We start from the raw sequence: 15,051 nt of genomic DNA, 5'->3' as shown, positions 1-15,051 counted from the left end.
ACAAATATGACCCATTTGGATTTCTGTAAAGATCTATACTGATAATAGGTATTGTAACAAAACACCTTGAAAGCTTGTTACAGCAAGTCTCCAGCTTAGTCTTTATACCTTGCAAAATTAAGACAGTTACCTCAGTACTCATTGTTAATTGGTTCTGGGAAGTGTGATGAGTACCAAAAATGATGAGTAAGAAATATTTTTTCCCCATAAGGAATAATGTAGTGAGTCACAAGGCAGTTGACACCAACAAGTTCTAACTTGTCCATTGAGTACCAAACAAATGATGACTATCAGGACAAAATTTTCACATCAAAATGTGTTGAGTACCAAATTTGATGAGTTTCAAAGCAGATGAGTACCAAGGTACCATTGTAGGTCCCTCCTTGCTAGACTGAGGAATTCGTTTTGCAACAATCCTGTTTTTTCCTCCACTTTCCCTGTTAGACATTCCATCACAACACAGGATCTTATACAACCATTTATCAGAACATTTTTCCTCTATCTCAGCACGTGGCAATACCAGGCAAAATATTAGCTGACTAGTATTATTATGGTCAACCAGATGTTTAGACTGGATTTGGCATTTTTGTTTATCTATCAAGTCTGTCCCAAGGACTTTGTTTAATAGTATTAAAGAATGTATGTCAAGTAGCATAAGTCAAACTTTTCCACTCTGGTTGCTTCCCAATTCTTCTTCTGCTCCCCCAAATATTAAAGGAGGAGATTAGGTAAGGGTGTTGTAGAGCATGTCACCATTCCATGATTCCTTATATTTCTTTTCATATATGAATATGTAATAGATGTCATGATTTAGTAAGATGACATTATCATACTAAGCATCTATGATAACATTACTTCATTGACTTGGATCATACTAATAAAATTTGCTTGTTTTGAGTTTGATGTGTAATAAGGATAAAATTGGTCACTGTCTTTTGTAAATCATGGTTTATGGTTTAGTATAATGTATGAATTGTAATAAATTAATTAATGTATCATTTTCTAAGCTATGTATGAATTTGGGAACTACCTGCAATTGAGTAGCTGAAAAACATACAAAATATTTTTCTTTCATTTTATTTCTAGATATTAGTAAGCTCTAAGGATTGTGGCAAAGAGCTCTTAGAAGCTGTGGAACTTTTGCAAAAGCACAAATTAGTTGCCTCCCAAATCTCTTCTCTTGAGGAAAGCATCATGTGCATCGCTGAAAAAACAGAAGATATAATAAAAAGGAAAACAGTCAAATCAGATATGCTTCAGGTCAAATATCAGATGCTTCGTCAACTACATCAGAATCTTCAGGATTCCTGCCAAACACGGTAAAATTCTTGTAAATATTGATGAACGCTTTGGTATATTCTGCAAAAAGATAAAAATTTCTGATCTTAGATTGCAATTCTCTGTGCATGTATTGTGTTTCTCTATTCCACACATTCATCAGAGAGAAATGATAGACCATGGGGGCTCAATCACCTCAGATAAACCCTGTACATTTTTGTCAATGATTTTAAAAGGCATGTGCGTATGCAGGCATGTTATAAATAATACCAAAGCATTCTAAATTTTTGACATTCAGGCAAAGGGCAAAATAATTCTGGTTCTTTAAGGATGACATTGACAAGTATACCAAGCTCTTGAAATGAATCTGGGAAGAATCATTCTTTTTGGCTACATCACACATACACACATGTATGCTTATTTGCGCAGGTGTGTGTGTGTGTGCGCACACACACACAGAGAGACACATCATTGTGTGCCAGAACATCTACCTACTATATGGGCTAAACACTCCTAAGTCAAGATGGGAGATTTCACAGAGGTTTGTGGAGAATAAGAGGGCTGTGGGACTTCCATATCCAGACAGTCAGGGCAGTACTAGCCAATCAATCAGATATCAAGGACCAGAAGACAGCAGTGGTGGCAGATGTAGTGATGCCAAATGACAGCAACCTGAGGAAGAAGGAGTATGAGAAGCTGGAAAACTACCAGGGCCTGAGGGAGGAACTAGAGGGAATATGGAAAGTAAAAGTCAAAGTGGTTGTAATAATTGTGGCTCCCAGGCTCTGGTAGAGGGCCCAAGATTGAGAAAGACCCAATGGGTTGAGAAGGGATTTTTAAATATAAACTATATATTAAATACTATTAAATACTAGGCACATCTTCAGTTACATATTAATATAGAGTGAGCATGAAAGCAATCTGTAGGAAACTTTAGCATCAAAGGTTGTGTGGAGTAAGGGTGGGGAGTTGGGGTTTTTTGTATGATTGGGGAAAAAATTTTTGAACATGTACTTTAATTTGGTTTGGCCTTGTTTTCTTAGAATTGGAAGGAACTTTACTTACCATTTTCTTTAATATTGTCCCTGAATAAAACTTATTATGGAAAAAATTAAGTCTTTTTATACAGCTATTTTTTATTTAATGCATTTCAATTTTGCTGAGAAATAACATTTAATTAAGTGACACATATGAGATTTTTCCAAGAGAAGGAAAACAAAGAAATATAGAATTTTACCAAATAAATTTATAGCAGCAAATATTTAGAAGATTCTTCCATGGCTTCTTCGTTTGTGTGATTCTAAGATCCTGAGTAAAACTGGGTTGGAAATATACCATATTTTATATTTAAATAAGCTGGAACTATTAGAAATACCTGAAATAATCTCCTGTTGTTACTCTTTTAAAGTACATATGTATCCGTTTGATTCAGGCAACTTCAGTTGGAAGGGGCTTTGAAGCTTTTTGAATTTTTTCATGAATGCAAAGAAGAAGAGCAATGGTTGTCTGACAAATGGAAATTAGTGAAGATGGGTACCTTAGAGGATGATCTCACCCATATTTCAGCCTCTCTCCAAAGCCATAAGGTCAGTAAAATGTATTTTCTTTATCATTTGAGCAACTTTAATAGAAATCCATAATAGAGCTGTGAGTGGAACAGTGAGACTATAGTTCTCGTTGCTATCTCTGATGAAGCCACAAGGTGGCATTTCAGAGAAGAAGAAAACAAAACTCTTGCTGGCATTGCTGATTAGATTTCTCTGAAAACTCCAAGAAGTATATATTGCCCTCCTTCTTCCTGCTTTTTTGATATAATTTAATTAAGTATTTTGATTATAATATGAAATCTATTTTCTTTCTTTAAAACTTAAAGAAAGAAAGGAGATTAGAAAGAAAGTAAAAAGTGCAAGAAAAAATAAAGAGAAGGAAGAGGGAGATAAGATTATAATAAAGGAAAAGAAATATACAAATAAGTAATTTCCAGTTTTCATCACAAGTATAAACAAATGTATCCCTCTAAAGTTACAAACATTTATCTCTTCATCCTTTGCTACACCACAAATCCATAAAAATCATATTTTAAGTACTGGTGTCAAAAGAAAATCCATAAGGAGTTTTCCAAAAGTAACGATGTATCTTGTTTTAACCTTGGTCAAATCAACCAACTTTATATTTCTTAACAGTCTTAATCTTTAGTTCATTCAAATATTATCATAGGATTTCATTTCTTCTTTGTCCCATCATACAGAGTTATTCAAGGCTTTAACAAGACTCTTTTGTATATACAATAGGAAAATATTATCCAGATCACTCTCTTGGTTTGTCATTTGTATTTTTCTTTTAAATTTTAAAAATCTCAGACATTTTCTTTTGTGGATCCACTGAAGTATCCTTTTCTAATTCATTCTCTGCCAATTGCTCCCCTCTGTCAATTGAAACCATCTCCATATCATTTCTTCAATATTTTGGGGCAGTCTATTCGGCTTTGAAACGGAGATGAGCACTGGCCTCTAGAGTTGGAAACAACTAACACGTACATGCAGGGGAAACTTTACCTTTTATCTACAGAAGCAGACAATCATTACTGACATTAATATTGTGTCTGCTGCCAGTGTCCCAAGTAGACCAGACAGAAAACATAGTAATATGCACTAATTCTACTTTATTGTAAGGCTTCATGCATTGTAAGAATATTAAAAATCTGAAAGTACAAATTTCCTGCCATTTCTTTTTACTTTGATAAATTAGGGTGGATCCTTTCTAAACTTTTTTTCCTGTCCATTGATCAATTGCATGCTCGTCCACCTTTTATTTGTTCATTCCCATGACAGCATCTCTTACTCCTATGTTCCAAGGTCATTTCACATGCCATTAACCTTTGGAAAACTGCTATCCTGTTGCCTGCTTATGAGGAACAGCTATCCAAAGCACATGTGGGCAATCTCCCATCCTCTTCTTATCTAGAGAGGTTCCAAAGAACCAGTCTACTCATAATTCCTTGGTCTTTGCTTCAGTTCATCATTTCTTCCCCAAAAGTCGCTGTTCTTTCTGTATATGAATAGAATAGAATAGAGCTGGAAGGGACCTTGGAGGTCTTCAAGTCTGGCCCCTGACTCAAGCAGAAAAACCTATACCATCTCAGACAAGTGACTGTCTAGCCTCTTTTTAAAAAATCTCCAGTGATGGAGCGCCCATGATTTCTGGAGGCAAGCTGTTCCACTGCTTAATTGTCCTCACTGTCAGGAAGTTTCTGGAGATTGCTTCTCTCTTTAATCAGTTTCCAACCATTGTTTCTTGTCCTGTCCTCTGGTGCTTTAGAGAATAGTTTGACCCCCTCTTCTTTGTGGCAACCTCTCAAATACTGGAATACAGCTATCATGTCTCCACTATTTCTTCTTTTCTTTAGACTAGCCAAACCCAAGTCCTGCAGCTGTTCTTCCTATGTTTTAGTCTCCAGGGTTTTGATTATCTTAGTTGCTCTTCTCTGAATTTTTTTCAAACTCTCAACATCTTTTCTGTGATATGATGACCAAAATTGGCTGCAGTATTCCAGGTGTGGTCTTACTAGAGTTTTATAAAGCGATACTAATACCTCGCATGATCTTGATGCCTCTGTTTATACAACCCAGGATTGTATTAGTTTTTTTGGCTGCTGCTGAACACTGCTGGTTCATGGTTAAGTGATCGTCCACTAGGACTCCAAGGTCCCTCTCACAGTTACTGTTTTTAAGCCAGGTCTTGCCTAATCTGTACTTGTATCTTTGATTTTCCTACCTAAATGTAAAACTTTGCTTTTCTCCACACTGAAACTCATTTTGTTGGATAGGGCCCATTGTTCAGGTTTTTCAAGATCTTTTGGGATCCTGAGTTTGTCTTCTGGGGTGTTGGCTACTCCTGCCAGTTTGGTGTCATCTGCAAATTTGATGAGTTCCCCTTCAATTCCCTCATCTAAGTCATTTATGAAGATATTGAAGAGTACAGGGCCTAAGATGGAACCTTGTGGTACCCCACTGCTTATTTCTCTCCATGTGGATGTAGTGCCATTGAGGACCACTCATTGAGTATGGTTTGCCAGCCAGCTACAGATCTATCTGGTGGTGATGTCTATTTTCTAGCTTACCAAGGAATAGGCTCTGGTCTACTTTATCAAATGCCTTACTGTAGTCTAAGTATACTATGTCCACAGTATTTTGCTGCTCTATTAGTTTAGTCACTTTTTCGAAGAATGAAATAAGATTGGTTTGGCATGATCTGCTTTTAACAAACCCATTCTGGCTACTAGTTATAATCTGTAATTTGTCAGGCCCCAGTGATTTATATTCATAAAGGTTGGATAGTTGTTCTCTTACCATTTTCTTGCTTATTTTAATTTTTGTTTCTAAAAAATCCAAATTAAAAATTAAATTATAGGTTGATCTGAGAGAAAAGTAGCTATTCCTAAATCACCCAGGGCTTAAGGTGGATTAGAAATTTAGGCTCCCCACTCCCAGTCTTTAACCACTATACCTTATTGGCTCAGTGGGTTAGGACGCTGAGCCTGTCGATCAGAAGGTCGGCAGTTTGGCGGGTCGAATCCCGAGTGCCACATAACAGAGTGAGCGCCTGTTACTCGTCCTAGCTTCTGCCAACCTAGCAGTTCAAAAGCACGTCAAAATGCAAGTAGAAAAATAGGGACCACTACGGTGGGAAGGTAACAGCATTCTGTGCGCCTTTGGTGTCTAGTCATGCCAGCCACATGACCACGGAGACGTCCTCGGACAAGCGCTGGCTCTTCGGCTTTGAAACGGAGATGAGCACCGGCCCCTAGATTCAGAAACGACTAGCACGCATGTGCAGGGGAACCTTTAACTTTACCTTTAGCAGCATTTAGCAATAATCTCCCAATTTCTGTCTGGCAGTCTCTCCAAATTGAGTGTGACTCCCATCAAGCAATTTGTTCTAAAATAATTTGCAAGGGCCAGGAGTTAAGGCAGAACAATCCTTCAAACCGAGAGATTCAGAAGAAGTTGGAAGACATCCAGCAATTGTGGCAACAGCTCCAAAATGAGATGACTAATTGTAAGATCCGCTTGGATACAGCTTCTCTCATTCGACAGGTAAGTCAGTCTCTTCCTTCATCCAAACAAGGTAAAAGAAGTTGAAAAAATTATTAACCTTCACCTTGAATTCTTTAAGATCATTATATCATGACTGAATGGTTTTTATGGGACCACAGAAAGTGAGGCCAGTGTTCTAGCAGTTTTCAATTTTCTGGGCTTTTAATTGTATAGACATGACTGTGTGTTTTCGTGTTTTAATATCATTTGAAAAAATACTGAATGAATTTGTTTTTTCTGTTTTTAGTATGCTATCAGGTTTGACCAAGTTTGATCAATTTTTTTTTCAATGTGGGCAAAATATAGCTCTGGGCCTCCAGATTGTTCACCTCTGCAGAAAGCAACAGCATTCCACAAATGGGATCTAAGGAAAAGATCCTTTTCCTCTGCATAAATTATTCTGTAGTGGAACATTATCTGTAAGTACTACCATAATACCTCAGACTTGTTTTTCCCTTCAGTACTTTGCAGATATAAATGAGGTTGACTCCTGGCTCCAGGAAAAACACACTCTCCTCGCCAGCAAAGATTATGGAAAAGATGAATCTAGTGCAGAAGCTTTGTTACATCGTCATCTTCGTTTGGAAAAGGAGCTTGCTGCTTATTTTACAGAAATAAGTCATTTGGAGGAACAGGCCCATTCTGTGGCACAGCAGGTGGTATGTATCACCCAAACAATCATTTAAGTTATATAACTGTCTGACCCAAATATATGTGAACTTACTGATGCGCTTAAACCAGTAGTTTTTTTAAACCTGGAAATTTTAAGATGTGTGGATTTCAACTCTCAGAATTTGCCACTGACACACTTAAAGTTGACAAGTTGGGAAATGAGTGGCCAAAATGAAAGACATATCTCAGATTGTCCTCCTCGTTCATACTTATTTAAAACAAATTCTGTTCCTGTGATCTCAGATGAATCTTTTCTCCACAAATGAAATATTTTCCTTCTTACATGGATCTATATTGTATAAGGCCTGAAATGTTAGCCATCATGCTTTCATATTTCCATATGAGAACTCCCTTCTATGGGATTTCTTCTTACTCCATAATAGGCAGTCTCATTTTATCTTTTTTCTATATTTGAGTATCTCTGGTTAATAAATCCTTACCTTTTAGATGCACATTATTTTGTAACATAATCAGTCTTTACAGTGCTTTTTTTGAAAAAGAAAAAGGTGCCGGAACTCACACGTCATACAACCCACCTTGCCTACCCTACAAGGTTCCATCCAAAAAAGGTGCCAGAACTCTGTTCTGAGCGTTCTATGAGAAAAAAAAGCCCTGAGTCTTTAAATATATAAATGAAGCTGGAATTAAGCATTATTTAGCATTTGTGAGTAACAGAACTCAGTATTGAGCATAGAATTTTGTGTCTATTTCTCTGAGCAGATGCCAGCAGCAAATTCAGAAATCAACAACCAGAGAGTAGCTAAAATGCCCTCAAATCATTATCTTTCACAGACTCTTGTCAAAGCTACATTCACTGGACAACTTGACTCTGATTCACACATTATTATGGAAAACATATGGAAAATGCAGAAGAACGCTGTTTTGCTGTATGGAAAACTGCAAACCATGGCTGAGGTACTATTTTTTCCTAATAATCTATTGGATTGTTTTGCTTTTCTCTGTATAGTGAAATATCCGAAACACATTAGCCTTTTCTGAGCTTCATTCATTTCTTTAACTGAATATGTGGACAGATCATAAAGGAAAAAGAATGGAGCCTCTTACAGCTTTTCCCCTAGACAAGGATGTTCATGGGGAAAGTCTGAAAGAGATCAAAACAGGTTTCATTCATCCATTCATTCGTTCAATCAATCAATCAATTTCTATAGCCATTCGCCTCAGTCAGTGAATCTGGGTGGCTTATAATTCAAAAAATATAGTTAAAATAATAAAAAATAATAAAAAACATGAATAACATCCCCACTAAATATACACAAGAGCAATATATTTGGCCAGTTAGTAAAATAGCCAGGAAACAAGCCCCTTAACTCATTCATGGGAACATAGCCAGACTTTTAGGGGCACATGAAAGGCTAACAGGGTTGGGGCCATTCTAATCTCCAAGGAAATCTAATCCATGATTTATCTAGTTGGCATAATGCTCCTTATGTTTGGGTTGTTGAGGTAAGTTGAGACAAATTTAGATGGATGTGTAGAATGGTGTGTTTAGAAACATGGATTTTCTTAAATTCAGTTGATATTTCTGACTAATTTTACTGCTAGAATGCCTACTTTATCAGCAATGCTTTAGTGCTTATTCAAGCATCTCTAATTTCTTCCAAACAGCATAGGAAAAAAGAGTTACAAGAAAGAATCCAACTGTATCAATATTACAACTCCTGTGAAGAGTTTCAATCTTGGATAGATGACAAGGATAAAATTTTCCAGACCATTCAACCCAAAGCTGACAATGTGGAAGCTATGCAGCAAAAATTCCAGGTCTTTATTAATAGGCTGTACTTTGAGTTCCTGATTCGTCTTCATTTATAAAAGATTAATACTGACATAAAATGTTGTATTTTAGTAAAACTATGGCAAGATTTTTAACCAATGGTTAGATATGTTGGTTTGACTGGTAAATCTGCAAAGAAAACCACCTGTGCTTGTTCAGACTGTCAATTATTCATTGTTAGTTTGTAGCAGCCAAAACAAGAGAGACTTAATTGAAACTGAAATACCTTTACAGGTTAATTATTGAACAAACAGAGGATCTACAAGTTATAGAAAATAATATTACAATTTTAAACCCAGTATAAAGATTAACCAAAGGGATTATTCAGAAGAACAGCAATTGGTGATAAATTATTTGAGATTTAACCAGTCCCAATTACCATCAATAAATAAAGACTACCTGTATTTGATGGCAGATTTTGTGTCCACATGCAATCTACTTTTTAATATTGAGTTCCACTTTAAAAAAAGACAGATTTATTCCAGACAAGTTATGCCTTTATAAGCCTTGAGTCCTTTCTCCCCTTGTATCTAACCCCAGGGCAAATATGCCCTGGATTTCCTGCACTTTGGGGGGGGATGTACATATTTCCACAAAATTACTTTCATCTCTTTCCCAAGAGCAGCCCTAAATTAGCCTAAGGACTTCCAATGTTAAAGTAACATTTACAGATGCAACCCAAGAGGTCAGCAGCTCCTAGCTGTGGGTACAATTTAATTTGCTTCACCATCTATTCTATCAGTGTTGTGTTCCAATAATCCCTATGGAATGGCATGAGCCTGATATATATAGTATATTGAGAGGCTGCCACAGAGAAGAGGGAGCCCCACCTATTCTCCAAAGCACCAGAGGACAGGACAAGAAGCAATGGATGGAAACTAATCAAGGAGAGAAATAACCTGGAACTAAGGAGAAACTTCCTGACAGTGAGGACAATTAACCAGTGGAACCACTTGCAGGGGCTTCATGGCTGGAGGTTTTGAAGAAGAGACTGGACAGTCACTTGTCTGAGATGGTATAGGTTCTCCTGCTCAAGCAGGGGGCTGGACTAGAAGACCTCCAAGGTCCCTTCCAGCTCTATTCTATTCTATTCACGGATATGATGTCTCTTAAGCATGGCATGGTCCATCAAAACCATCCTGGTGGGGCAGTGGTTCTTATCAACACGACTGTCTCTCTTGATCCCAAGCTTAGAGTCTTGGCTTTGAAAGAGGGATATACTCAGCAGCTGTTGCGGACTGGCTGACTATTTTGAAAGGTGAGTAGATCCTGTTCAAACAACTTTCAAAACATGTCAGCCAGCAAACCGTGTTCATTAGTTCTTAGACCAGGTTGGGAAATGGTCGTGCACTTGTCCAAGAGTAGCCTTAGTTGGAATGCTAGAGGAAAAGATAAAGTCTGCTTTCTTATCCATTCTATCACACCGTTCCCTCTTCCAGTACCACTTGTCTAAAACAATAAAACCAGGCATGGGTTTTGATAGACAAGTAAACCTCTTGGTGTTGTCAAAACTCCCCTCCCCTCTAAGCCCCTCCAGTGTTAAGGAGTGTGATTACAGCCTATTGGCACCATTATATTAATTTTAATGTATGAAATTACCTTTTAATAACTTAACATACTAATTATTTTTATTATTCTATCATTAGCATCTGTAAATTCCATCTGGATTGCATAAATTGCATAAATAAATGCTGGTAAAGTTTTCTGCCCACCCAAGTTTATCCTAAGCACTTTTAACTTGGAGAAACCCTGGGTACCCAATTAAAGTGGGTATTTTTGATGTCATTTTCTATTTGTATTTCTCCCATTTTTCCCACCATTTCTTCAGATTTCTGTTAAGGAATGAAATTGGAATGGCTGCCCATTAGTTTTGGCTGGTAATGTCTGAGGCTGCCCCATCTGGAAACATGTTTGATATGCAGAATTAGTAATTATAATAAAGAAAAACTTTTACATAAGACAGTGATTGTAAACAATTGCAAACAATTATCAGCTTCTGCAACAAATTGTCATGGTGGCAAAATAGCATCATGCATATGTTTGCCATTTTACACCCCCCCAGATAATTTTCATAAATAACTATGGCAGAGATGAAAGTTTATAAATTAGTTTACTGTCTCTTTCCCTAGAGTTTTTTAATAGAATTGGCTGTTGGGAAAAAACAGCTGGATGAGACCAATTCCTCAGCAGATATGTTTTCTAAGAGGTGTCCTGGAAAACAGAAGGAGATCCAAAGTCGTAAGCAAGAGATAAACAAGAGGTAAAAAAAACATAACTGATAACAAATAAAGAACACAACTTTGATATATGGTCTTTTAAAAACTTGGATGCAGTGACATCTAAGAGACTCTACTTTGCAAATATTTGAAAGGACCCACACCCTTAAATATATAATAATTAGCTTTTCCAAAACATATAAAGTTTATTTTTATTTTAACTAGGTAAAAATGAACAAGAGAACCAGTTTTATATAGTGCAGGGGTAGGCAACCATGGCTCTTTTATGACTGATGGACTTCAACTCCCAGAATTCCTGAGCCAGCCAGGCTGGCTCAGGAATTCTGGGAGTTGAAGTCCAAGAGTCATAAAAGAGGCAAGGTTGCCTATGCCTGGTATAGTGGTTTAAGGCACCAGGCCAGAAACCTAGAGACCAGAAGTTCTAGTCCTGCCTTAGGCAGAAAACCAGCTAGGTGACTTTGGGCCAGTCACTCTCAGCTCTAAGAAGGAGGCTGCAAGGACTTGTCCAGGCAACTGCCAAGAGCCTAAATTCTTTAGATAAGGTAAAGGTAAAGGTTCCCCCGCACATGCGTGCTAGTCGTTTCCGACTCTAGGGGCCGGTGCTCATCTCCGTTTCAAAGCCGAAGAGCCAGCGCTTGTCCGAGGACATCTCCGTGGTCATGTGGCCGGCATGACTGGACGCCAAAGGCGCACGGAACGCTGTTACCTTCCCACCGTATTTTTCTACTTGCATTTTTACATGCTTTCAAACTGCTAGGTTGGCAGAAGCTGGGACGAGTAACAGGCGCTCACTCTGTTACGCGGCACTCGGGATTTGACCCGCCAAACTGCCGACCTTCTGATCGACAAGCTCAGCGTCCTAACACACTGAGCCACCGCATCCCTACTATTCTTTAGATACTGAGGTGCATATTTGGTTTCCAATGTACCTGACACAACATAGTGAATGGACTATTGCCGTTTTCTGCTTTCTATATTTAAACTATTCTTAAAACTTCAAATTCAATATCTCTATACATGCAGGCGTATTCCTGACTAAACATAATGAGCTCTGCTTTATTTTTTGTCTTTTTTTTTAGGTGGGAATGTCTGGAAGCATTAAAAGAAGAAAAAGGCTCCAAACTGATTGGGGTTACCGATGTGAAGACATTTCTTCAGGATTGCCAAGACACTCAGGAACTGTTACAAGACAAGATGGCCAGCCTTGAGAATTTGGGGCAAGGGAGCAAGGCTGCTGTCTTGGAAGTGCAGTCACGCAAGCTTTCGGCCTGTGAAAGAGAAATCTTAGTTCTGGAGAGAAAAATTGAATACCAAAAGAGGGCAGCCAATTTGTAAGAAATCAGTTCTTTACTATGTTATAGTAATAGTATTATAGTTGTTACACTTATAATCTGGATACCAGTTTAAGCAAAGAGTGACACCCGCATATCAAACTTGATTTAGGAACAGCAACTATGCATACCTCTTCCTTTACTTGATTAGCAGTAATAATACGGAGATGCATTTTGCTTCTTAGAAAAGGGGTTTGCCTCATTGAATAAATGGGAGTTTGGACATAGGTTTTCTCCATGAATAGAAAGAAGAACACTAGGCCCGCCTATCCTCCACTGCCTCACAGAGTTTGTCCAAATTCATGTCCATTGTGCCAATGACACTATCTAACCATCTCATCCTCTGCCATCCCCTTCTCCTTTTGCCTTCAATCTTTCCCAGCATCAGGGTATTTCCCAATGAGTCCTCTCTTCGCATTTAGTGGCCAAAGTATTTGCGCCTCAGCTTCAGTATCTGTCCTTTCAATGAACTGTCAGGGTTGATTTCCTTTAGGAACCAATGTTATTAGGAATTGCCTTTGTGCTCAAAGCCCAAAACAATATTTTTTAAGATCCTTTCTTTTCATTATGGTAACTCCTGCTTTCCTTCAAGGGACACAGAATAACCTGCAAAGTTATCTTATCCCTCTTTGGCTCAGTTCAGCGTAACAATCAGAAAATTAGCTTAGTTGAAAGGAACCTAGATCTAGAAGAAGGCTCCTGGCTATGAGGCCCAATACTAGAGAATCTGTCTTGCTAGTTCAGCCCTGACTGACACCTTAAAAGCATCAGATATAAACTGATATATAAAGTCCTTCCGGAGTCATTGAGTAACACTTCTACCATCAGATAAAACCTGACTAGAAGTCATTCCAGCTGACATAAGTAGCTTCTCAGTTTCTATGACTGTCCCAAAATTGCTCAGTGATGTTCATGGTTAACTAATTGCAAATTAACTTTTTGTGTGTCCCTCCAAGCCTGTCTTGACTCCTAGCAACTGCCCAGATTAATTCATGCAGTTTTCTTGACAACATTTTTTGGGAGTGGTTTGCCATTCCCTTCTTCCTCGGGCTGAGAAAGAGTGACTGGCCCAAAGTCATCCAGTTGGATTTGTGTCTAAGGCAGGACTAGAAGTCATGATTTCCTAATTTCTGCCCTGGCTCTTTAACCACTACACTAACCTGGCTCTCTTTAAATTGACTATTATACTACTTTTCATGGTCATATTTTTATTTTATTTTTTATTTTAATTCCATTTATATCCCGCCCTTCTCCAAAGACTCAGGGCGGCTTACAAGCTTAGCAGTAGCCTTCATTCTATGTATATGCCTGCTTATTATCATTTCCCTAAATACACAACACATTTCACATCAATTTATTTAATATTTTAAATAAATGTATCAATTTAGGAAGGCAGCCCTCCATTCAGTAAGATAATGAGTTCATAAATAGAGTTAACTTTCAGCTGGTATGTTTTAGCTCAACATTGTATGCATTTTATCCTATTTTCCCTACACATGCTAACATAGATTCTAATTAATTTTCTGGAAATATGTTTACATGTATTTCCAAATCATGGAAATTTTTCATATCATATTATATTTATCATATAATAATATTGAGATGTGGAAAAAAGAACAATGAATTAACAGTATTCAGGACAATATATCAGGCATACATTTTTTAAGGGAAATTCAACTTTGGTTAATAATTGGAATTAATTCTAATTCAAGAATGTGTCTCTGGCTTCATTACACAGAATCAAGGATACCAATCCTGCAGAAAGTCATACCATAAAAGAACATGGAGAATACATGGAGAATCTATTATTAATGTTAAAGTTAAAAGCAGAGGAGAAGAAGGTGGCTTTGCAGATAGCAAGGGATCATCAAGCTTTTCTGCAAGAATGCCACAGACTCCTCTTGTGGATTGACAGTATGAAGGAGAAACTGACAAGTGAAGAGATGTGTGTAGATGTGGTCTCTGCAGAACAGCTCTTGAAAGAACACCAGGACTTGCTGAAAGAGATACATAGCCAGAATCACAGGTACTTGTAAGCCATTATAGTAATAATAAGAATTGCTCAGATAGTAATCAAGATGCAGTTTGCAGTACCTATTTGGACAGTTTTAAACCACGATTACTCCTATAAAAAGGATTATCAGAGGTGCAGTTATTCTAGTCACTGTTGTGATTCAGCGTCAGCCTGTGGTTTCGGCAGCTGAGTCGGACAATTCTGAAGAGGAGGAGGAGGAGGGGTTTGGAGAGCCTTTGGTGTCAGAGGACGGTTCTGATGCACTGCAGAACTCTCAGCCAGGCCCCTCCCGTCTTGTTCCTCCTCAGACCCAGCTGTGTGAGCCTGAAAGATTGGAAGAAGATGATCCACAGCTGGCTCTGTTCAGGGACACTAGAAGCAGGAGGCAATCTAGCAGAACTGAGCAAAGGAAAGCAATGAGGCAACTCAGGAGAAGGCAATGAGAAGCCATGCCTTGAGACTGCTGTTTAAAAGGGGAATGTGTGGGAGGTGCTGGTTGCTGAAGGCAACCGTTTGAAGAGCTTCTGATAAAGTTTTGGTCTTTATTTGTTTAACTTTTGTTTGAACATTTTTGTTTAGCTTTTGCAAATAAATTTGGTTGGATTAGTTCCAGCCTATTGAATATAAAAAG

At 37.9% G+C, this 15,051-nt stretch overlaps 1 protein-coding gene across 1 annotated transcript in view; it reads left to right on the top strand.

The window, feature by feature from the left end:
- Positions 1 to 15,051, top strand: part of SPTBN5 (spectrin beta, non-erythrocytic 5) — a gene marked incomplete at both ends in the record, with an annotated part of 118,472 nt that overhangs the window by 10,875 nt on the left and 92,546 nt on the right. Inside the window, 9 exons of the mRNA XM_083355348.1 lie at positions 1,087 to 1,319; positions 2,711 to 2,864; positions 6,177 to 6,374; positions 6,836 to 7,033; positions 7,767 to 7,961; positions 8,673 to 8,825; positions 10,968 to 11,098; positions 12,155 to 12,406; positions 14,145 to 14,432. Coding sequence (XP_083211474.1) covers positions 1,087 to 1,319; positions 2,711 to 2,864; positions 6,177 to 6,374; positions 6,836 to 7,033; positions 7,767 to 7,961; positions 8,673 to 8,825; positions 10,968 to 11,098; positions 12,155 to 12,406; positions 14,145 to 14,432 — 1,802 coding nt within the window. The remainder of the gene's footprint in view (positions 1 to 1,086; positions 1,320 to 2,710; positions 2,865 to 6,176; positions 6,375 to 6,835; positions 7,034 to 7,766; positions 7,962 to 8,672; positions 8,826 to 10,967; positions 11,099 to 12,154; positions 12,407 to 14,144; positions 14,433 to 15,051) is intronic.

This window comes from Vipera ursinii (assembly GCF_947247035.1).
Source record: "Vipera ursinii genome assembly, chromosome: 1".
NCBI lineage: Eukaryota > Metazoa > Chordata > Lepidosauria > Squamata > Viperidae > Vipera > Vipera ursinii.
The sequence above is the reverse complement of the archived record's forward strand: the minus strand, read 5'-3'. Positions and strand labels throughout refer to the sequence as shown.